Source organism: Amyelois transitella, chromosome 18, assembly GCF_032362555.1.
Source record: "Amyelois transitella isolate CPQ chromosome 18, ilAmyTran1.1, whole genome shotgun sequence".
NCBI lineage: Eukaryota > Metazoa > Arthropoda > Insecta > Lepidoptera > Pyralidae > Amyelois > Amyelois transitella.
The window spans coordinates 2,999,957-3,024,886 of NC_083521.1; the positions used below are offsets into that span (position 1 = coordinate 2,999,957).

General features: G+C 40.2%; 3 protein-coding genes across 5 annotated transcripts in view; 2 read left to right on the forward strand and 1 right to left on the reverse strand.

Moving 5' to 3' along the window:
• Positions 1-10,817, forward strand: part of LOC106136272 (metastasis-associated protein MTA3) — a 45,492-nt gene extending 34,675 nt beyond the window's left edge. The window contains exons 4-18 of one of the 3 annotated variants that reach the window (XM_060949188.1): positions 597-790; positions 1,672-1,789; positions 2,266-2,468; positions 2,815-3,003; positions 3,585-3,718; positions 4,122-4,240; positions 6,050-6,150; positions 6,468-6,587; positions 6,889-7,105; positions 7,457-7,690; positions 7,936-8,055; positions 8,948-9,114; positions 9,425-9,531; positions 9,906-10,044; positions 10,389-10,817. In XM_060949188.1, coding sequence (XP_060805171.1) covers positions 597-790; positions 1,672-1,789; positions 2,266-2,468; positions 2,815-3,003; positions 3,585-3,718; positions 4,122-4,240; positions 6,050-6,150; positions 6,468-6,587; positions 6,889-7,105; positions 7,457-7,690; positions 7,936-8,055; positions 8,948-9,114; positions 9,425-9,531; positions 9,906-10,041 — 2,159 coding nt within the window. In that variant the 3' untranslated portion in view covers positions 10,042-10,044; positions 10,389-10,817. Of the gene's footprint in view, positions 1-596; positions 791-872; positions 949-1,671; positions 1,790-2,265; positions 2,469-2,814; positions 3,004-3,584; positions 3,719-4,121; positions 4,241-6,049; positions 6,151-6,467; positions 6,588-6,888; positions 7,106-7,456; positions 7,691-7,935; positions 8,056-8,947; positions 9,115-9,424; positions 9,532-9,905; positions 10,045-10,388 lie in introns of those variants that run through there. The other 2 variants (XM_060949189.1, XM_060949190.1) reach the window with 2 other exon arrangements.
• Positions 10,818-11,876: 1,059 nt separating this feature from the next.
• LOC106136276 (uncharacterized) lies at positions 11,877-18,402 on the reverse strand. The gene is made up of 3 exons (XM_013336768.2): positions 17,798-18,402; positions 14,955-16,253; positions 11,877-14,754 (listed from the first exon to the last, which is right to left on the reverse strand). The coding sequence occupies exons 1-3, from the start codon at positions 17,970-17,972 to the stop codon at positions 14,726-14,728; spliced, it is 1,503 nt and encodes a 500-aa protein (XP_013192222.2). The 5' UTR covers positions 17,973-18,402; the 3' UTR covers positions 11,877-14,725.
• Positions 18,403-19,170: 768 nt separating this feature from the next.
• LOC106136194 (eukaryotic initiation factor 4A-III) lies at positions 19,171-23,997 on the forward strand. The gene is made up of 5 exons (XM_013336663.2): positions 19,171-19,478; positions 21,511-21,846; positions 22,112-22,334; positions 22,712-22,966; positions 23,344-23,997. Exons 1-5 carry the CDS (start codon positions 19,328-19,330, stop codon positions 23,594-23,596), a joined length of 1,218 nt encoding a protein of 405 aa, XP_013192117.1. The 5' UTR covers positions 19,171-19,327; the 3' UTR covers positions 23,597-23,997.
• Positions 23,998-24,930: the final 933 nt, after the last annotated feature.

Below are 24,930 nucleotides of genomic sequence, written 5' to 3' on the forward strand. Positions count from 1 at the left end.
GGTATGTTATAACCACACCTACCGACATTTCATTAGATTCTAGCGAAGATAAAAAACCCAGACAATAATTATTTAAATAGCACTTTGTTTAATTTCAGAAAATTGTATCCCTTGATTGAATTTCATCGATAAAAAGAGTATATTCACTTCCAGGGCCCAAACAAATAATTTAATTAAAAACGTACCAAATGCATCAACCTGTCATGGTCCAGACAAATAACTTCAAATAATTCTTAAGAGATCTAAAACAGGTCAGGTTCCTTGGCAAATTTTAACAAAATCTTATTTCCTAAAAATATGTATGTCTAATAAAAAACAGATCGTTACCGCGGAGACAGCAGTTTTTAACCGCTTCTCATGCACTGACGCTTTCGAAGCGGCAGTTAACTTAGTTTTAAATAATTAATCCTACGTCAACCAATGTTGTGAAACCAACAGATATGTCAATTATTAAGTGACATTTGAAATGTCCCACTGGAACAGGTTTTAGAAGGTATTACATTCGACATGTTTTCCTAGGAAAGATTTACTGATGATAAGGTGATTTGTTGTTTTTATTTTTCATATAAACTGACTTGTTATCCTTCCTGTTCCAGTGGCAATGGAGGAGGAATCTACCGAACTGCCAGGCACGGACGGCCTGGCGCCGAAGCAGCGGCACCAGGCGAAACACCGGGAGTTGTTCCTCTCGCGGCACGTCGAGACGCTGCCGGCCACACACATACGCGGGAAGTGCACCGTCACGCTTCTCAACGAAACGGAGTCACTTCTCAGCTATCTCAATAAGGATGTGAGTATGTACCGGTGCGGTAGCCGAGTGGGGCGGCGTTACGTTACTGACATTACACCCATAATAGCGTTATTCCTTTGGCGACACATTTACGAGAGAAGGGCACCGTCATGCTTCTCAAAGAAATGGAGTCACTTCTCAGCTATCTCAATAAGGATGTGTGAGTACGCATCGGTGCGATGGCCGAGAAATTACACAAGGGCTTTTCCGCCACCAAAGATGTTGTTTCTAGGGATTTTTGATGTCAACCAATTGTATTCAACTAGTTTTTAGCCCACGACTTGGCCGCGTGGTTCGTTTTGCGCAATTAAAAGTAGCCTTTTCGGATGTACAACAGTTATTAATTGTTATTTTCGAATTACATATACCATGAATAAAAGAATATAATAAAATGGAAATACTACGAGACTGCGAACGAGATTATATTTTTTTTAGTGCAGAATGATAAAGGTAAAAATATTCCAATAACGAGAGTAAACAGTTAATTACGTAAGTCTTGAAATGAACTATCAGATAGCGCGCAATGTCCGAAACTTGCTGTGAAAACAATATGTCATATCCTACTTATTTCGTGTCCTTTCGGTTCCTCACTGTCCTTGTTAACAACTTTATATGTGACCTTGACGCGCCTATTCCGGGTCTATACTTTTTCAATGATTTATACATACCAGAGATAAGATTTTTTTATTTAGAGATGTTATCAGCGGCAGCTGACTGGGCTTAGGATGCCTATTTTGAGTCATGAATCCAAACAGTTTTTATGAAATCTTCACATTTTTAACGCACAAATTGTTTGCTCTACAGAACAGGATTAGAAAAATCAGTTCTTTTTATCTTGTTATTAAAAAAAAAAATTAATTCCTACCTTTCTCTTGTTTCAGGACGCATTTTTTTATTGTTTAGTATTTGATCCTTCACAAAAGACTTTATTAGCAGATAAGGGAGAAATCAGAGTTGGAAGTAGATATCAGACTGATGTAACTAATTTATTAAAAGAAGGTTGGTATCCTCACATTCATATTGTTGTTTGCATGCTATTTTGTATGATATGCATAGTTTTGTGATTTTTGGATAATTTTATGTGTAATTTAATATATTTGAGATAATAATATATATATTAGATAAAGAATAATCTTTGTTAAAATCACCTTATTTAATTCCATAATTATTGCACTTATTTATCTTAGTTACATCATACTCTTAATTAGCTCCTAGCTACCAGTAGCACAGGTTCGCAAGAACCTATTTCAGGAACTAGCCTCTCGTCAAAGATTGATGTAACATGCCAACTTAGCTGAGTACTAGCATTATGAAACCGTGTTCAATCTTTGTTATCTGAGGAAATAAACGATATTTATTATTTATATATTTATTATAATTACATAATTGGCTTTATTATTTTCAATACCTACTGGATCTGATCCCGGAGCGATATCTATTCTCCTGAACCTCAGACATTTGTCAACTCTTTACAGGCGAAGAGGACCCGCGGAACAGTGAAGAATTAGAAACACTAGTGTGGACTCCAGAACACGGTCTGACGGACAGACAGATCGACCAGTTCCTAGTGGTGTCGCGTTCCGTCGGCACGTTTGCGCGCGCGCTCGACTGTTCCTCCAGCGTGAAGCAGCCCTCGCTGCACATGTCCGCCGCGGCCGCCAGCCGGGACATCACGCTCGTGAGTGTTTGTGTGCACTCTTACTGTTCACAGATCGCCCAGCCCCTAGTCTTCTCACTCATATGTAATAAATGCACTCAAAGGCAGCAAGAAATGCTGTTTCTTGATAAACATCACGTGCGCATGATTGAGTGTGATTATATATTCTTATTTGTCGTTTACAAGTGGAATTCCATAGTCTCTGCCTACCCCAATGGGAAACAGGAGTGATGGTATGTATGTATGTTGTTTACTCCCGCGCGTGACACAGTCACAACACTTGTCCAAACTATCGTTTTGACACTGATTTATTTAAAATTTTGTTCAAAAATACAGAATAACCGCAACATACATTTCGCTATTTCAGTTCCACGCCATGGACACACTGCACAAATCCGGATACAGCATAGAATCGGCGCTATCCTCATTGGTGCCCGCGTCGGGACCAGTGCTTTGTCGCGACGAAATGGAGGAGTGGTCGGCGTCAGAGGCGAACCTCTTCGAGGAAGCACTCGACAAATACGGCAAGGACTTCGCCGATATACGACAAGACTTCGTAAGTTTCTATAGACATACTTTGTAGTGAATGCCGTAAAGTCTGTAGTAAAGGCCATGTTACTCAGAGTAAAGTTAGAAGGTTGATAATCAGACCCCGTGCTTTGTCGCGACGAAATAGAGGAGTGGTTGACGTCAGAGGCGAAACTCTTTGAGGAGGCACTTTACAAATACGGCACGGACTTCGCCGATATAGGTACGGCGAATATTTTTAGACATATATAACTCTTTCAAAGTCAATCATCAGCCTGGTCAATTAATCTCGGTTGCGTCCTTACCTCTCTGGAGTTCGAGATTGCGACCACGATCCTGGATAAGGTAAGTCAGATTTTTACACGGAGTGGCTCCCGTCTGACCTCTGCATAACTTATATTGGACAATGATTAAACATCCAGTTGCCTGGATGTATGGGTTCTATATCTACCTCTACATAAGAGCATAGGTTAACTCTGAAAAGTGTTATCAGTCAGAGGCTATAGTAAGATTATATGAGCATCTTAATTTTTCGACCATGGTCGCATTCATTTTCTTTTCCGAAATTGTAGTTGATGGACAATTTACACATTTAATTTCTGTGCACAGCTGCCATGGAAGACGCTAAAGAACCTAGTGGAGTACTACTACATGTGGAAGACAACGGACCGCTACGTGCAGCAGAAACGTGTTAAGGCGGTCGAGGCCGAGTCCAAGCTGAAGCAAGTGTACATTCCCAACTAGTGAGTGTTTGTACCAACCACTGTTTTTTATATATATCTACATGTAATCAAATTGTTTTAAGTATATGAGATGTTGAGTTTGACTGTGAGGGACCGTATCTGTAGTCTTATGACGAATACGATTTGAAAGTGTTTAGGTTAAGTTAATCTACGTAAATACAGATCATACAACTTTGTGTTAATATTATGGCCCTTTTTTCCTAATAACTACTTAAGTTGTTAATGTTGAAAATACGTCATGGTAACTACTTATAGCTATTGGATAACCGTAATCTTTACACACTTATTAACACATAAAAATAAATCCGAAGCTAGTTAATAGTAGTAAAGTCATTAATAGACCTTTATAAGTCTCTTTAATAATGCACGTAGCCTACAAAGTGACAGTTGAATGTGATTACAGCAACAAGCCGAACCAGGCGCTGATAACTAGCGGCACGGGCAAGGCCGCGGCCGTCCTCAACGGGGGCACCAACGGCACCAGCGCCATTCCCAGCGCGCAGCACTGCGCTTCTTGTCAAGGTATTGTACATACATACATACATCTTCCTCCTCCTGGCTTCAGTCCCGGTTGAATCCTCGCCACTCTGGAGAGGAGCCTGGATTCGATTTGGAGTGGGTGAGTCAGGTTTTTACACGAGGAAACTCCCATCTGATATTTGCAACCTTTTTGTAGGGGAACCTAACCGGTATTGGATTGATCATGTTTACACATCCAGCCTGTCTGTTTGCCTTCACCATAAGAAAGAAGATATATCCCTTGCGAGGTAGACAGAATAACAGTCTTAAAAGGACTGAAACGCCACATTCAGCTGTTTGGCTTAATATGTTTTTATGATTCGATAAGGAGACCAAATCTTTACAGCATTGAAACATCTTTCGCTTTATTTACATTTATAACTTTATTGCTATTTATATTCTATTTCTGAATATACCTCAAGGTACAAACAATCATATTATTATTAATTCTTCACGTTGTTTGTTTAAACGCGAGGCATTGCTAACCCTTACAATTGATGAAAAATGGCTCATGCAAAAGTATGTAAACTTTCGATTCTTGACAAACTATCTTCATCAGATTAATTCATACAGATTTCTTTTATTTGGTGTACAGAAGTGATATTACACAAAAAAAAAAATACAACAATACAAATTATATGCTCATGCAAATTAATTTACCGTATTCCATACAATTTATCCAAACGCCATAAATCTACTTTCGTAAACGCATGAACACACTTATCTAAAAATAGAACTTTGAAGGATAGGTCAAAGTATCTTTATTTTACGTCAATGGCGAAAATAGTACTAGCGCTGATATATCATGTGCCTTTAGATAGTTTTGCGCATTTAATGCCATTCGGTCAAGTAATTACATTTTCGATTGAAACATTGCATTACAATACAGGAAAGTCATTTAATCTCTCCTACGTAAGAACTGGAAGGCTTATTCTAGTTCGGAAGCCTCCTGGTCCTGGTGAAGGCATGTAGTAGTAATATATACATACCCTTTTTGTGTTTTCTTGGCTAAATCCAAATTAATATTATTATTTTTAAAGTAAGTTTACTTGTTTTCTCTTCGCCCGTTATCTACTTAACCAATCTTCTTGAAATTTTCTTCTTCCTGGCTATAGTCTCAGTTGCATCCTCAACACTCTATAGAAGAGCCCGGGTTAAGCTCTTGACCATGGATCCTGGATTGGGTGAGTCAGGTTTTTACATGAAGCGAATCTCATCTGACCTCCGTAACTCTTGCAAGGGAACCTAACCCGTATTGGATCATATGGTTACATATCCAGTTGCCTGAATGTGCAGGTTTCCTCACCATGTTTTCTTCGCAAAATCTTCTCGAAATTTTGCGTATATATAGAGTCTTGAGAAGGACATAGGGGGGTACGTTTCATCCAGGTAAAAACTAAAGTTCCCATAGAATTTGCAAAAAAAAAAAATATTAAATACGCGGGGGCGAAGCTGCTGGTAAAAGCAAGCTAGTTAAGATATAGTTCAAAATGTTGAAAACTGAATTGTATTAATTTAAAAGATATTTTGACTTCATAACATTGCACAGCGGTGCTAGTGTTTGCCTTATGATTTCATGGTTGAGGGTTAAAAACTCTAGGACCAATGCCCGGAGAGGTAGGCAAGAAGGCAGAGCATACATTTCTTTGCTGGTTTAGGGTACATTTTACCTTACCTTTGGCTAGGACGACGTCCCCTATTTAATCAATCAAGATATGTTTGTCAAGCAAGGCCTTCCCCTTCAAGAGTTCGTTCCTACTTAGATTTGCGGAACAATCTTTAACGGAAACTAATATGAATGTTTTGTTACAGTGACAAATTCAAACCAGTGGTACTCTTGGGGTCCAGAGCATTTACAGTACCGGCTGTGTGGCTCGTGCTGGCAATACTGGAAGAAGTATGGCGGTCTCAAGGTGAGGAGGGAAACCAAACTTAGAATACAATTAGAGGAGTATCGATTTCAAACTAGGACCTTGTAATTTATAGTCAAGATTTTACTATTTATTGCGCCCTTAAAGGGCAATCAAATGTATGACTGTAACACTAACAAATTTAATTAATTTAGAATGAAGCACTCACCATGCTTTCTGCACTTATTGTATGAGTACAATACCCAGTCTATTTTAGCTTGTTTGTGTTTTTAAAAAGGAAATATTTTTTTATTAACCTATGCACGAAAAAACCTGTGCAAGAAAAAAAAAACACTTATGCTTGGTTATGTTTCGTATAGACTGCCGGCGTGTTCGGCGAGACAGAAGTGGAGGCCGCGAAGGGACCGCGCGATGGAGACGAAACAGCTCTGTCTGTGTCCCATCGTCCACATCGCTGCACCGTGCCCAACTGTGGAAAGGTAAATGTGACCTTCAATCATATTTATTTCATGTTTCATCATACAAAGACCATTATGTTGACGATTTGTATAATAGGTTTAGGTAACTTTATCACTTTACTTAGTGTAAACTAATCAATTACTCCATATAGAGGTATAATCGCTAGTGGATTGCCATCTCTTAGCATGATGCTTACCAAAAAATAGAGCTATTTTCAAATAAGAAAAGAAAAATAATTACGTTTAATTGCAAACATGTATGTACGAGTCGGCCACTTTTAAATTTCAAATTTGGAATACAATAATGTACGTTGGCCCGCAGGAGTTCAAGCTGCGCGCACACCTGGCGCGCCACGTGGCCACGGCGCACGGCGGCGGCGAGGGCGCGCGCCCCGTGATGAAGACGCGCGCCGCCTTCTACCTGCGCGCGTCGCCCTTCACGCGCCTGGCGCGCCGCCTGTCGCGCGCGCTGCGCCGGCCGCGCCACTTCGCGCGCTCGCCCTTCTCGCCCATCAACCTGGCGCAGGTCAAGCACGAGTGTGAGTATCCTACCTACCAGCCTCAGGGCCCTACCATACTATATTCAAGTTCCGGTATACCGGATATACCGTTAGGATGATTCTGATTTTTTTTATTTTGTGGTCTTGTACTTGATTTAAGAGGAGTTTTGGAGCTTTCTCGACCGTAATTATGACAGATCGTTAACCCCACTTTACTCTACCGACATAAGTTAGTTCTTAAATTTAAGAACAAATTAGATCACTTTATTATTTCCCATAAATTTCGTTACCTCTTCATGTTATTGACTGTGATTGGCTGATGGCATGCGTGACGTTTTTAGTGAAGTCGCCACATTGATTTTGAGTTAGTAAAATGTATATTGTTTCCAGGCACCCTGGCGATGGCGGGCCTGGGCGGAGCGGAAATGCGCGCGGCGTCGGCCAGCGGCGGGCCGGCGCGCGCGCGCGGCGCCGTGAGCGGCGTGGCGGCGCGCCTGGCGGCCGCGCGCGGCTCCAGCGTGGCGGCCGCGCACGCGCGCGCGCACGACTGGCTGCTGCTCACGCCCAAGGACCGCATGCCCGCGCCGAAACACGTGGCCTTCCCGAAGCCGCCTAAAGCTCCTGGTGACTGCTCATTTCCATATATCACATGCGAATCACGAATTACATGCATAAATTTCCACTCGATTTCAATTTGATCATACAAAGACTGGCGGTCACTCACCTGCACAATTGAAATGACCGCTCGGGACAAAGATGTTGATCCATTGGCGGAGAACGGCAAGCCAAAAACTCTTGCGCCCTGGTTTTCCCTTTCGTTCTTTATTGATATTCTTGCTAAACACTTCTCTTTTCGTTCGCATACCCAGACGGCAGCCTGATGTACGAGCGCGTGTCGTCCCGCGGCGAGGCGGAGTCGCTGCGCGCGTCGCCCGCGCCCGCGCCCACGCTCAAGCGGCGCGCCTACGACGACATCAACGGCCTGGACAGTACGTATTGTGGCGCTAGCTGATACATATACATACACCAATCAATGGCAAAGCAGAGTCGCTCGTCTTCTTCCTCCTCATTACATCCTCATCACAGGTGTCCTCACCGGAAGAACATCGGTTCCCACTAAAACCTAATGTACTCGGAAAAAAAAAATCATTGGAGATGACAGAGGTAGGATTTGCATCGGCGTCACTAGTCCTGAAACTCGGCGTATGTCACAAAGCTCATAAACTTTTTAATTTAAACAAAATTATAGTTGGGTCTTAAGTTAGTCCGACAGCCGGACGAAATTCGTTCTCCATTCATGGAGAAAATATAATTATAACATGAAATCTGCTGTTTATTAACATTCTAAAGAACTTTTTTTCCCCGCTTGCTTTGGAACTATAGCCTCAGGTAAGGTATATATTTTAGTTAAAAATTATACCTACTATCAGAATTTTTGTAGGTTTTACAAAGTGGTTTTATCTTATTTGTAAATTCACTTTTTATATAATGTAAAAGTTCACCATTACGTCCCGCCTTCGGCTTGATGTAGCGTAGGACAACTGTCAATAGAATCGCCGAGTTTAAATTATTGGCAATCTTAAACCAAATTTTTTTATTTAAACTTAATGCATAATTTACATGCCGTGTCGTGTGGTTCCCGGCACTAAAGAATAGGACCACTCCATCTCTTTCCCATTGATGTCGTAAAAGGCGAGTTAGGGATATGCTAATAAACTTGGGTTTCTTCTTGTAGGTGGGCTGGCAACCTGTCACTATTATTTTAATCTCAATTTCATTATAAGGCTATATAGCTGAATGTGGCCTTTCGGCCTTTTCAAGATGCAAGGGGTAAAAGTAAGTACATTTGGGTAAGATAATAACGTGTATCGCCTTTCCCAGGAGGAGCCCCGGGCGGACCCGGGCGTTCCCCGGTGGCGCCGCCGCCGGCCAAGCGCCCCAACAAGCACCCGGCGCCCATGCAGCGGCCGTCGCGCGAGCAGTACGCCGCCATGTGTGCGCGCGCGCAGGCCACCGGCGAGCCGCTGCCCGCGCACGTGTTCGCGCATGTAACTATTCGCTCTCTCTCCCCGCCACAGGCGCCAAACAAGCAGGGACTGACGTCGACTTCATTCACACTAACATATGTGTCTCATCTCCACTAGCGATGTCATTAAAATCTTGATCCGAGCACGAGTGAACCAGTATCCTGTGACTGCAGAGTAAAACCCTTATTACCCATGTAGATAAGCGAGGAGTCGCTACGTTTTGATTACCCACTTCTGTGGGCTGCATCACGAACGTTAATCAGAAATTACTTATCTTCCTGCTCTCTTTATTTTAAGTCTAAGTACGAAAATAATACTGTAATTTTGGCAGGTGAACGGCAAGCCGACCAACATAACGGGGCGCGGTGGACGCCGCCACGTCATATCGTGGATGGACGCGCCTGACGACCTGTACTTCAGGGCGACCGATACGGCCAAGTGAGTAGTAGTATAGCAATCCCTTGTTATCTTTGCTGGGGATTATTGAATTCATAGTAAAAGAAAACAATAACCTGTTTATTAACAACACATTAGTACTAAGAAATTTGCTTCGATTGTCCAAAGGGACGATTGTTCTGTTTAGATATCCCAGATGGAAGCAAAGTCGGCTCTTTACTTGCTAATCTTATCTACCAAAAATAAAAAACAAAAGTATACACAAGGCTCGAGCTTACTTTAGGAAATGCTCAATCTGTATGGTCTACACTTGCTCTTTGAAAGCGTTTATTACGTTAATTACAAGTAATGTGTGTCGTTAATAAGCGATACCTTGTATTATATATTGACAATAATTTGAATGATCGTTGTTCCAGGGCCGCACGGCGCGCGCTGAGTTGCGGGGAAGTCCGGCGCGGCGCACGGGCCCCGTGGCGGGCGATGCGCGGCGCTCCGCCGCCCAAGGGGCAGCCGCCCGCCGCGCCGCCGCTGCAGCTCGTCATCCTCGACTGACAGGTCTCGCTCCACTCTCTATCTCCTCTACACACATACACGTCTCTCGTCCATCCGTCTCGTCTGTGGAGATCAGCCCGTGACCACGATCCTTAGGTTAATTTTTACACGAAGTGGACTCTCGTTTGATCTCCATCTCAACACATCCGTTTCCCTGAATGTATAAACTGCGCGTCACGTTTCCAACTACGTAAGAACATCGATTTGTACTCGCGGTAGTACTTTTTCATTCGGGCACTTTAATATTACCTACCAGTGTACTGTTTTATGCAGTCGTCAAACTACCTCCTTTTACCTGTATTATTATACTATTTACTTTCACTCATAGTGATGATTTTGGTCAACAGGAGCCGCCGCGCCCGCCGCACACGCCGCACCCCTACACCATGGAGGCGCTGCTGGGCTGAGTTCGCTTGCACTCGGACTGAGTTCGCGTGCACTCGCGCTGAGTTCGCACGCACTCGCGCTGAGTCCTCTCGCCACTCGCCACAGCCGCTGACGATGCTCTGTTGTATATTCGTGATGTAAATAATCTCCGCCCGCTCCTCGATCGCGAGACGGTAACATTAAAACGAAGATTGTATTTTTGGTAATCGAATCGCCGAGAATGGATTCTGTAGATAATATTTTAAACTATATTGTTCTTATGTGGTTTGATCTGGCGTCGAGCAAATAATGTATTTGATACATAAAACGATATGTAAGTCTATTTCATTCGGAGATTCATTGTAGGATAATTTACAATTTTTTTCATAAATAAAGCACAAATTGAAATATTTACTTGTTTCATTTTTTTACCCGATTCCGCAGTATATTAACAGCCATGCTATATCTTATTGATCGCATTGAGGAATTATACTTTTATACTGTATTGAACTCTATCTATACATATATCAATTGGGGTTAGTTTACACACTGTAATTGAATTTTAAGCTGTAATCAATACACACAGCCACAGCGAGTAAAAGATGGACAGATACTTCTATATAGCACTTCTGTTGGAAATTAAAGGTTATGAACATGACATAAACAGACACATAAACACCCTTTTATATGACTCTCTTCGCTGCGCTGCGCTTGTCCCAGTTACATCCTCACCAATGTGGAGTCCCGAGTTCGCCCTTGCCCATGGATTCCGCATTGGGTAAGTCTGGTTTTTATTACGAAGCGAATCCCGTCTGACCTCCGCAACCTATGCAGGGGAACCTAACTCATATTGGGTCATGGTTACAAATCCAGTTGCCAGAATGTGCAATTTCCTCACGATGTTTGCCATCACTGTAAAAGCGTCGGTTCGCATTCAAACTAATGTACATAACTTCGAAAATAGTCATTGGTTCATGGCCGAAGTGGGATTTGAACCTGTGCATTTTATGCGCATACTTACCAATTCGGCCACCGACGCCCCCTGCGCCTTCATCCATTATAATACTTTGATTGCTAAACTTAAGGTATGTAGTGGAATAATATTTATATAATAAAAAATAAGAACATACAAATCACATTGTATATACCTACATATTTACTTTTGCGTGGGGTTTTTAATTACCAGTTTAATAAGCAAATTTTTCTGGGCTTTTCCAGTCTTTTCAACATTATCTCTGTCTACACCGTAGGGAAAAGACGTGATTATATGTATGTTCGTGAAATCTAGCCTTTTTCAAGCCCATTATACAAAATAGATAACAGACTTTAAGAAACATCTTCATCTAACAGTAAGGTACCCCTTACAATTTTTTAATATAGTTATATTGATCTAGAGATCATGTTCTTTGCGTAAAAAAAAACACAAGAAAAAAGAAAGATCTCCGTAAAATAAAAAACAATTTTGAAAAAGTTATATTTATTCGAGTACATAACTACATCTTAATATAAATGGATAATAATAACTATTTTCCGCTTGATAAATATGTTTTAAGTTGAATCTTGCGTCTTCACGTCTCTCTTTAGAAATCTATAATAATTCTTAGATGTGGTAATGGTTGCGTACAAAAATATTTTATTTCTAACAACAGTAAGACAACGCTGTTGTCGGGAGGAACCTCTTTATAAGTTTATAACTCTTAGTAAAACTTGCTTTGGCCTAACGACGTAATATTAACACAATTATCAAAAAATTGAAATGGAATGGCACAATTATAATGTACTTGTCGTGCACGACGTAACAGTTTAGCCTAATGTTATTCTTAAAAAAAAAGATCACCGATGTATTACACATGAACACGCCGACCTTGCATAAAAAAATATGAGTGTAGCCCCACTGTGGGAAAGATGCGAGATTTATTGTATCTTTTTTACAGTTAAGAAAATAAAAATTCTTCCAGTCTTCTATAGTGAAGAAAATGAAAAAAAGAAAACCAAGAAAATTAAGAAGTCCACATGAATTAAGATACTCCAAATCGCATGCAAAAAGTATGCAAATGCAATGCAATTCAGTTTCAGGTGAAATGCATACGCTCACGAGGCCAGGTGGCCTATTTCGCCTGTTGAATATTCTAAGATAAATTTGGTTGGTTTCTAGTTACAACTAAAACGCTATTATTTTGCTGCCCTATTTAAGATTTTTTAAAACATTATTTGTTAATTTAATATAACTTTTCTTAACAAAACGTCACACAAAAGAGGAAATGCCTAGAGTGGTGAAAATGAAGTTAAGGATGTGATTTTAGGAGGCCCCTAGTTAAAACTTAGTTAGGGACTCGTTTGTGAAAACAGGCAAAATAAGGCAGCAGCGACAAAGACTCGAGCTATATAAACAGCGATGACTTAAGTAGTTGATGGGCGATATAAGGTTTAGAACCATGTAATAAACCATGTAATATGCTTTTCAGAATTCGGGAAAAGAATGCCGCCTATTTGCAAAGGTCGATAGTAATATGAGGCAAATGGCAAAGTATTATAGTAGAATTTATTTATTATAGTTAGAGGGATTGTCGATACGCTAATAGGAAGATCGAATTATCTTTGGAAAGATTGTCGACACGCTAAGAAGGTCGATAGTTTATAATTATAAACTCCAAGCAAATTATAAAGTCCTCTATTAGAAAACACCAAATTAAGCTAGAACATGCGAATCAGGCCCCATAGCTACTTCAACACATCGATGCAGGTTCACTCCCGGGGACGCCACAACATTGAGTTATTGTCGTTACCTAACTGTACTCGGAATTAATTGAGCAGGATCTGTTACAGCTACTTTACACTAAGTCAACTTTGTTGGCAGACGATACAGTAGGCCTCGATTACTATTAATACAGTTCCATTAATGATAATATTACATCAATCAGTCCCTTACCATCATTAACTGTCCTTATAATACATAACCCCATACTTCAACTAACATTGCAGTAGACTACCTCTAGGTTTAATCTCAAAGCCGTTCGAGGCGAGACGTGACTGTGGCGCTCAAACCGGCAACTAACAGTTCAGTTGCGCGTTGACTTCACACTATCAGAAAGACATTTGACGTCTCCAATTCATAAAATACTCATTACAAAAATACTGTACAATTACAATAATTATTTGAAGGTAATAAACTCTTACTGATATATCGTAAGCGAATTAATTGCTCTGATAAAATCTACGACCGACCCTCCCACAATAATACACCATTCACAAATATATACAATGTCTCCTATTTTATTTAATATACATGTTACTTCAACACACATCCAAATTTGATCCCAAAACTGTAGTCTTTATCTCGTTTTATTTTCTAAATTAAATTATGAGATCGAACATAAATTATGGAATTTTGCAAATCAATAAAGGAACAGAATCTATATTTTGAGAATTAGTTATTTTATATTCTGTTCATTTGAGTAACAACAAATAGCACTATTTTCTAATGTAACTATTTTAGTAATTTTGGACGCAGCCAGGACTTCGTTTGCAATCTTTTTAGTTCATCATAAATATGTTCATAATATCTTTATTCGACTCAAGGCACTGATCGTTAACAAGTGATAACTGTTTTTTGTATGTTTATTCAAATTGTCTTAGTTTCTTATCCTACCGTAATAGCCAATATTAAAATATTTTACTTGCAGTATAAATATTCGTATGAAAATACACACAAGACTCTGCTTTAGGTACATACATCTATACTAAAATATAATATTTCAGTGTAATATACATTTGTAAATAGATCTTCCGACGAATACTCATGTCGAAAAACCACAATTTATACAAAAATATTTTTGCGATAGCAAAACATATTCGTTAAAATTTATATACTATTGTATATTTTATAAAATAACCGCATTACAACGATATAGACATTGTGTTAGGTGGGATGTAGTTTTGAACTTTACGCGCCAATTGTTTAGTGACTTGGAATGTTAGGGCGTTAACAATAGGACTTCGAGTAGCGGTACTCGTTTTGTTAAGGTCAAGTGTGCGACAAGCGGCAGGACACTACAAGTCAATAGTTACACAGTGCATACAGTAGCCGCCGCCTGTCGTACAAGTATAAAGCAAACCTTAAATAGGAGTGTACGTAAAATGGAGCTTTCTTATATTCTAGCTAGCGTTTAATCGTCTTTGTTGCTTGTTTACTATATTGAATAGATTTGGTAGCAGTCGTTTGGATGTCACCGGAGCAGATGACACCGTGTTCAAGTAACAACCATCTTTGTATCTGCGTTCAGTCTCTCGCGGCTGCCGCGAGCACTGATTCCCTGCTTCAGTGCTTTGACAAATTCAATGGCAAATCTGAAATCATAACACATTTGATTTTAACGACTTCATTTGGTTATTGTTATACCCATAAAGCTAAAACTGGTTCAAATAATAAAATAGAATTCGAACATTAGCTGGTAATAGATAGTAAGCTTGTCTCATAATAGAAATCTGAGTTCAAATTTAAGAGATATTGTTTAAATGTTGGCAATATAAAATGGGAATATAGTTACCTGAAGTGGGTTCATCTTTAGGTATGTGGTTGGCGAGCAGCGGGTGCGCGAGCGGCGGCCACGGGCCGGGCGGCGGGTACGGCAGCCACAGCGGCGCCGGCGCGCGGTACAGCGGCGGCAGGTAGCCGTACGGGTACGCGAACGTCTCGCGGTACGGCCCGGCCCAGCGCGGCGTCGCGTACCGGTACCGCAGCTCCGGCGGCGGCGACTCCCGCACCGCGCTCGCGCCCGGCGACCCCGCCAGCGCCGCGTACCGGTACCGGTACCCGTCCGGGCTCGGGCTCAGGTCCGGCGACGTCACGCTGCTCGGAGACTCCGTCTTCAGGGACGGCGGGTGCGACAGCGGCGAGCGCTTGGCCTCGGGCGAGCGTCGCGCGGGCGCGTCGTCGGGCATGCTGAGCAGCGAGTGGATGCTGTAGCTGCTCACGTTCTTGGACACCGGCGCGTCCCGGCGCGGCGCGCCGTTCTGCGCGCGCGGCGGCTGGCTGGGCCCCGGCGACACCGGGTAGGCGGCGGTGCTGAGCGCGGGCACGGTCTTGGCGCGCCGCTTGCCGCTCTGGTCCTCGAGGCTGACCCGCTCCAGCTCGCGCAGGATGCGCTTCCTCGGTGACACCATCATGTGCTCCTGCTGTCTGCAGTTAGCCAGTTTCGCGTTCACGGGCACCGGCAGCGCCGCGATTTTCTCGCGCAACTTATCGATCGCCCGCGTGAGCTCTTTGCGTCTAATCGCGGACCTCGTTTTTTTGTAGACTCTTAATTTACGATACTGATACGGTTTTTTAAGTTTCATATGATAATATTTTTCTCTGTCGTAGTCGGCCCACGGGTCGTCGTCGGCCCTAGGTTTGGATACGACGCCGTCGACCGCGTCTTCGCTCTTGGGTTTGCTCTCCGGCGAGGCGACGTCCCCGTTCCGCTTGTCACACACGCCATTGGTGAGCGGCCGGCGCGCACCGTTGACGAGCGCGTCAAGGTGCGTCGTGTCGTAGGGTCTCCTCCGCTTGCGGCGGCTGGCGGAGTCGATGGCGGCGTTGGACAGCGCGGCGGGCCGGCAGTAGTACATGACTAGCTCGCGCGAGAGGTGCCGGCGCGGCGCGGCCTGCTTCCAGCAGTGGTCGCGCTGCCAGGGCGAGGACTGCACGGAGCTGTTGTCGTCGGAGACGGAGAGCGCGGCGGCGGGCGGCGGCGCGGCGGGCGGCGCGGCTGGCGGCCAGAACGTCTTGCGCGGCACCGACACCCAGCCTGCGCGCTCACCCTCACGCGCACACCCGCGGACCAACTCCAAGATAAATTTGCCATCTGAAAATTTTGTATAATCATCATCCATTAAAGATGCTTCAATCATTTTTGTAGACTACGAAACTAACTACTCAACCGAATTTGACGAAATTTGGCGGAGGTAAAAAAGAACTTCAAGAGCAAGATATCTTACTTTTTTCTGTAAATTCCATCGAGGACGAAAAATTTGAATATCCTTTTTGTTATCACATAGTAAAATACATATATAGTAAAACAACTAAATGTGGCCAGTAACCATCAGTTTTTAGAGTACATAGATTAGAATTCCTGATACATACAACCTTTTTGTAGTCATAGGAATAACATAAAAGCTTAACTTTAGAAACTTAGGGCAGACTCACACTGATTGATAAGCTTTGATGAAATTTGAGCAGGTTCCAATTTTACTTAATTGAACTCCTACTTATATCAAAGAGCCATATATCAAAGTTATTGCAATTTACTTAATAAATTAGCTTCCAAGTAGATAATTAACAAAACTGCTTTACCAAGTATACTTTGACCCAGCTTTAATATATGAAACCTATTGTAAGCAAAATTAAGCATACAATTATGTCTAGTACTATTAATTTTGTGATACAAGCTATGTACATTCTTCCAGAGGATGATATTTGTTCACTCAATAAACAAACTTTATTATCATAATCACTTGTTTTATTCCAACAGTCATTGATAGTAGGTAATATACACATGTTCTGAACAAATCAAGTTACTGTCACAGGTGCGAATACATTGTTCATGTGGAGACATTAATGCTTACATTTACCATTCAAGTTTATTACTATAAATTAATACAGCAAATAATATTTAGAATCTTGCATTACTGAGTGATGTACTAACAGAAAATATGAACCTATATAATTGAATCTTCTGGGTGTAGTAAACTAAAATTTTTCATGATGGGCTTTCTACACCTTGGGAAGTTTCGGAGGGCACTAAGGGAGGAAATTCCAATATTCCCATGAAAATTGGGAATTTACAAAACCTTTGTTTTTATACATTCTCCAGGCATTCAGGTATAATCCATAGAATATATAGCAACAGTTTGTTATTTTACACTAAATATAATTATTCATATTACATAAGGAAAATGGTACAAAAAGAGAGACATGATATGAAAAGATGCAGGAACAGTTGGCAAGTGACAGGACAAATTAGTGAAAAATAACAAACCTACATAATAATTTTGGCAATGTGTAGTGAAGGAGCCTGAAGATGTCATTTGTTTGTGGCAAAAAGAAGAATTTACCATTTGGTTTGTAGATACAAAATATTTGGTGAGAGCAATCAAAATTTCATCTAACAGTAAAAAATATTCAATGGAATGAACAAGTAATGTTTGTTTACGCTAGGCTGCTCACAGCTCCTTACGAAACACAAACAATAGCCCAGAGGCTGAGCTCAGACAATTGGCAACAAACTCAAATGTGCCTGTGTATGTTTATCAGAGCATGAATTACTTTCTCAACCTTCTAGGAGCATTATAATATCAAGTTTTGTGCACATCTTTTAATATTACTATCCCAACAATGTACGATACTGACCTTTGAAAAACTTGAGCCGACCTCCCGTCGCGTTGACAGCAGAACCCTGAGCTGCAACATCTTCACCAGTACTCGTTCCACCACTGTTACCATTTACGCCATGTCTTCTGTCTACTTCTTCTGTCATTTTGGTACATGTTGTCAGAGTTGTGTTTGTTCCTTCCTGTATATGCATTTCATGTCTGATCGCTCATGCAGCAATCGAGCACTGTAGTCCGTACACTCTCGCCATAATGCACTGACGAACGTTCGACGGTGGTTTATCAAACACTATTAGATCCCGATTCACATTCGTTATTTCCGTCAAAGTCCTCATTCTAAGGCCACCTGCAGGATAAAAGCCAATCCAAAACTTTCGTGTATACACATTACCGACACGGTGACTTCTGTATTCAGCCAATATTTTTAATACCCACGCTTCAAACGACACTTATAATTTCCCACTAGCTTAATTAATATAAAACAAATCTACGACGCCGGATTCCCGATAATAATCGGGCCCACGACACAATTCAATAAAAAGCTGTTCGTTTTTCAGAACATAGTTCATTCACACCCAGCATCCATTTTGATTCGTTCAAAATCAAATCAAATTGATCGTTCTTTTCTTGATTTTGGGAATGTGTTTTAAAGAAGTTTATTCAATATACAATTTGTCCAGGAGACCTGCCGCCTCGGGACAAAATTTCCAAGTGAGTAGACAAGTTGCAAAGGAGAATTATAGGCCCTGCTTGTACACATTGGGCCAATGTGAAGAGGGCTATTTTGCAAAACGTTTGTACGAAATCATAGTTTGCGCGAACGTTGGGCGGCAAACCAAATGTTGTCGGTATTTTGAGCACACATCAATTAATCCTGGCGCCATCCGCAAACAGCGTTCACAAGTTGTTTTATACATACATACATACATAAAATCACGCCTCTTTCCCGGAGGGGTAGGCAGAGACTACCTCTTTCCACTTGCTACGATCTCTGCATCCACATTCATAACTCTCTTCATGCAAGCTCGGCGGTTTCGGGTACTTTTGACCTGACACGCCTTTATATAATAATTATCTGTTACTCGCGGCTTCGCTCACGAAAATTGTTGTTTAACGTATTGGTTTGTTTGGCAAGAATTATTCGTGCCAAACATTAAAAATGGGTTACGTAAGAGATGCCTGTAAATTGTTTAGGAAATTGTACTAAAGAAGTGACTCGCATAACACTATCCTATGCCTTTCTGAGTCATTCAACATAACTTCTGTAGTGTTTATTTCCTAAAGGGTGAAGGGTGGAGATATCGGATGAATAAAAAAGTACAAATTCTTTGGTTGAAGACCAAACCATAGAGCTCCGGAATTCAATCATTCATTTCATTCATTCTAACCATTCATTGAATTGTGAAAGTTTGTTTGCTTGTGGTAAGTAATGTCATCCTCACATCGGCTTGGTTAATTTGTGAAATTTAACATTTCATAGAAGGTACCTTTTAACATTACGTTGTGAATTTTTATTATTGTGATAAAAATAATCGAATATTAAAAGAAGATGACTTCGTCGGAGGTGTCGTTTAATCGCAAAATAATATCAGAGGACCTGTCGAATGTGGAATTCGACACGAGCGAGGATGTAGAAGTTATTCCAACATTTGATTCCATGGGTCTTCGTGATGAGTTATTACGGGGAATTTATACATATGGTAAGTAATTTTGACTTAAATTTCCTAGATCCCATGATTTATTACATAAATGCTCAACAAGCATGAAAATGTTTGTTACTTTGTTATCATAAAGCTTGCATTATAACCACGAGAAGTTTGATCTTGAAGAAAACGGAAATAATAACGTATTGTTTAAAGTGGCAAAATGAATATGTTAACCTTCTTAAAATACCACATAATAATCAGCTTTCCCGATCAGAAAGTTTGAGTAGCAAAGCGGCAAACAAAGCACCAAACGGCGGCACCAAGCGGCAAACTTACCACATAATAATCAGCTTTCCCGATCAGAAAGTTTGAGTAGCAAAGCAGCAAACAAAGCAAAACATCTAAAGAGCAACTTGCCTAGCTAGTAGGCTTAAGTGTTAGGTAAATCTAGGGGTTAGGCCTAGGAGTGGGCATTCTATATTATGGATTATTTGCACAATGTTGTGTCGATGCAAACTTTGTAGCCGACTTTAACAACAATCACTTTCTACAGCTACAAATGTAATGTTCTTTTCTGTCTGTGCATCACAGTTATCATGAAGGCAACATTGTAAAAGTTGTTTGTGGAGAAGTAAAAACAACAAAAGGCCTGGATATAGATTATGATACGAAGGAAAGTTCATTTTATTTGCGTATACATATGAAATTTTCTTTTTCCTTTATGTTGTAGACAGAGTCAGGAGTCTTATAAAGAATAAAAGAAGAATTCTTTATTTTTATAAGACTCTTGACTCTATAAGGTAAGTCTTAGTCACCTTTTATGACATATATGGGTAGGAGTTGGAACCACATGGCATTTTATTTTTGTTGTTGAATAATCCCACAAAGTCGTTATGATAGGCACATTGGCATCAACAAACAATATTCTCATAGCAAGTTAGTTTTAATAACTTGTTACACCTGTAAAATAAATTGTTTATTTGACTTGTTGTGATGTAAAACCTATTTATTATGGATAGCTAGCTAATCACCGCTAATAGGTAAATTTGTGAAAATGTGGTAAGATTTTCATCACTCCTCTAGAATCTCATGAAAGTTTATAAATTTCCTTTTTAAACTTGGGTTCTTGTTATTTTCTGGTGACATATATAATGAAAAACTGATGATTTCCAAAATAGATTTTTTTTTTATACAGCCTTTTTCATAGTTAGACAAGCTTTGCTACATGGGTGATTAGCTAGCTAGGCAAATTGCCCATTAGGCATGTCACTTAGCTTGACTTTTTGCTACTTATATGTTTTTTATTAGTATTCATAATCAGTTCTTAAGAAAGATACAGGTTTGATCCTGAGGACATAATAATGTATTGTGGAATGTGGTATCTTTAGTGAGTATGTGAACTAATGTATAATAATGCAAGAAAAAGCAGTTGCAATGAAACATTGTCAGTGTGTATTCAGAACATTGTCCAAACAACTTATTTTTAAAACAGTCTAATTGACAACCAACACAACCAATGTCCGCAATAAGTTTAATCTCATAACAAATTAGTTTTCCAGTTGGAAGGATATAGTTTAACTAATTCATTGTTAGATAATAGTGTTATTTGATAAATTGATGTAATTGTGCTTATTGTAATATCTACGAGAGATTATTCAACAAGAAAAATAAATGAAATTTCTTTTCGAGCTGGGAGAGAGATGTTTGCTCCTTCCTTTTGTCATCTTTGTTAATGTTTTTATTTCTCTGCAAATTACTAGTGATATTGCCTTTATTGGGAGACAACGTGAATTTTACCTTGTAGAATTAGATCTTGTCATAGTCGCCCACAAAGTTTGTGCAGATCTGTTTTTTTGGTCTGAAGACCACCCAGAATGACTGAGGACAGAAGAGAAGTTATTATAGGTTCTGGTTATTTTCTTATCTTTTATATAATTTGTAACATTTAAAATTCAAGTCCTGAACTTGTTCAGAATAAAATTGAATAAAAAATTAAAATAATCAAAATAAAGGTGTCTCAAACTGTTCTATGACACAAGTAAACTTAATTTGGGGCTAACTCAATATAATTGTAAATTTATTTCAGGATTTGAGAAGCCTTCAGCAATCCAGCAGCGAAGTATTCTACCTATTGTGAAGGGTAGAGATGTGATTGCACAAGCTCAGTCTGGTACAGGCAAAACGGCTACATTCTCAATTTCCATACTTCAGTCTTTAGACACGACACTGCGTGAAACACAAGTTTTGATATTGTCTCCTACACGTGAGCTGGCCACGCAAATTCAGAAGGTCATCCTGGCGCTGGGAGACTTCATGAATGTCCAGTGTCATGCATGCATTGGTGGCACAAATCTTGGAGAAGACATAAGGAAGTTGGATTATGGGCAGCATGTTGTGTCTGGCACACCTGGCAGAGTGTTTGGTTAGTATGTTTACAAAAAATTTAAACAGTTTACAGTGTACAGTAACAGTTTTTAACAGTAACTTTATAAACAGTTCATTTCAACTACTTCAGATTAAACTATTGACTTTAATAGGTTGATTAGAATGATGAAGTTAGTTTAACTTAGTTACTTACTTAGTTGAGCTCATAAGCGCACTCTGGGCAAATAAAGACTGGACAGAATTGAGCTTTGATTTGGAGTTTATCTTCGATCTAAATCCACAGATTTTTCTTGACATTTCAGACATGATCAAAAGACGTGTGCTACGGACGAGGTCAATCAAAATGCTAGTGCTTGATGAAGCTGATGAGATGCTCAACAAAGGTTTCAAAGAGCAGATCTATGATGTGTACCGCTACCTACCTCCAGCGACACAGGTTGTGCTCATCTCGGCCACATTGCCCCATGAAATCCTTGAAATGACTTCGAAGTTCATGACAGACCCAATCAGGATCCTTGTAAAACGGTATGTTTTATCAGACTGTCCCAAGCTATATGATCAAAAAGTTCCACGCTAGTAATCAAGTTAAATAAGTAAAGCGGCCTTGGAAAAGAAAAAGGCAGCCTCCTTTGAGTCCCTGATACTAGAGTGCATTATTATTATTACCTTACCTCTTGTCACCTCTCAGATAAGCTTTATTAGGAACCATTATCATTAATAAAATTTCGTTATAGGGACTTACACAAAATCTCTGCCTATGACTAGGGCTCTACCCAGAGGGGTAGGAAGATCACTACATCTTTCCACTTGCCACGATCCCAGCATATTTCTTTTTATTTCGTCCACATTCATGACTCGCTTCATGCATGCTCAGTTCTAATATGAATAAAATTTGTTCTTAGTGACGAGTTGACACTTGAAGGCATCAAGCAGTTCTTTGTAGCAGTAGAACGAGAGGAATGGAAGTTCGACACTCTGTGTGACCTCTATGACACGCTGACCATCACGCAAGCAGTAATATTTTGCAACACCAAGCGGAAGGTGGACTGGCTGACACAGAAGATGCAAGAGGCTAATTTTACAGTCAGCTCGATGCATGGTGATATGCCACAGAAGGAGAGAGACAATATCATGAAAGAGTTTAGATCTGGACAAAGGTAAATATTCATTTTCTATAGTTAAATTGATCATTGTTTCTGCTTTATTTAACATTTCATTCTCTGTTGAAAACTTCTCAGCATTATCTAAGTTTTTGTGTATCGTATAGCACACAATCTAAATTTTAAGCATTTCTGTGACCATTTTGCCTCATTGTTGCACTCTTGCCACAAGCTTTTCCATACAGTATTTAATTTAGGCATGTAACTAACCAAAAAAGAGTCGTCTACAAAGAGACAAGATATCCGTGATTTTGTAATTTCTGGGAAATAAAATTTTTTGGGAGTTAAACTGATCCTAAAGGTTACTTTTTAAGAGACCTGCATAAAAAATAACAAATATATGTTTACATGTAGGTTATATTTCTTGTCCACAGTCGTGTTCTCATCACAACAGACGTATGGGCGCGCGGTATCGACGTGCAGCAAGTCTCCCTGGTCATCAACTACGACCTGCCGAACAACCGCGAGCTGTACATCCACAGGATCGGCCGCTCCGGACGCTTCGGCCGCAAGGGCGTTGCCATCAACTTTGTCAAATCCGACGACATCAGAATCCTGAGAGACATCGAACAGTATTACTCCACTCAGATAGACGAGATGCCAATGAATGTTGCCGATCTGATTTAAAACTTTCAAATATTAAACATTTTGTATAACTGGCATACAGATAAGAGGTTTTAACTGCACTGACGGGTGGAAGATACGCAATAACATATTTTCACATATTAAAACTTGATAAACATTTTCAATAGGTATAATCCGTTTTAAAAAAGAAACCATTCCTAATATTGTTTTGGCAAAAAATAAAAACAAAAATTGCATCCAATACCGCCGTCTGAAAAGACGGCAATATTGTGCAAGGGAGAGGTCATGATTTTGGCCGCCATTTAAGATTCCGTTTCTTTATTGGAACAGGTTTATACAGGTACATTTCAACTGCACTGATATGACCAGTAAAAGATTCGCAATGTCAACCAATTTCTTAAGTCACTAAGCTACGGACTTGTTATAATGTCTCTTAATATTATATGTTTGATTGTATAACATTTTTTTATTTATTCCCATATATCCTCAAGTAAAAATCTCATTGAAATCAATTGTAATTTTTTTACTGTTAAAAAAAACGGCAGAGCGTGCCAATATGATGCTTATTAACGGTATTCTTCTACCTCCTGGCGCTCTCGGTTACTCTCCTCTCTCACTCTCTGGAGAAGAGCCCGGGGTGCGCGTTTTGACCGTAATAATGGACTGGATATTCAGGATGGATGGATAGTCAGGTTTTTACATGAAGCGATGCGATGCTCTATGAGGGAAGAAATCGTAAGCCTGCAGATTCAGCCAGACAAGTCGGACGAGAGTAGCTTCGTATAAAAGGCCCTTTTTCTTTCTTGTCACGGTTTGTACGGAAAACATCGTTGGGACAGGCAACTGGACCTGTAACCGTGTTTATGGGTGTTCAAAAAAATCATCAAAGGTTGTGGAGGTCAGACGAGTCGCTTCGTATAAACGTGACTGAATAGATAAATAAATATACCTATATGGGCCAGATGACACAGATTCAGTTAGCCTCGATATAAGTTCGAGACTTGTGTCACGGGAATCCCGTGACGGGATACTAACTCAACGATACTATATTTTATACTCGTAACAAATACTTTATACCTAATTTTTGTGTGCTATCTAGAACAAAACGTCGCACGATTATCATGTTAGTTCTTTTACTTTTTAATGATCTGTAATAAGACTATTAACAGACTTCAAAAAAAAGGTGGTTCCTAATTCGGCCAGAATTCTTTTTTGATTAATTGTGATTACGTCAACGTTTCTGATCCGATTTACGTGGTTCTTTTTTATTCGACGCAGAATGTTTGCTATTCAATTTTATTCATTTTGGCCTAGGAGTTTTGATTTAAAATCAGTTTTGTTTACTTGGACAATATTTATTTATTCATATGATGAAT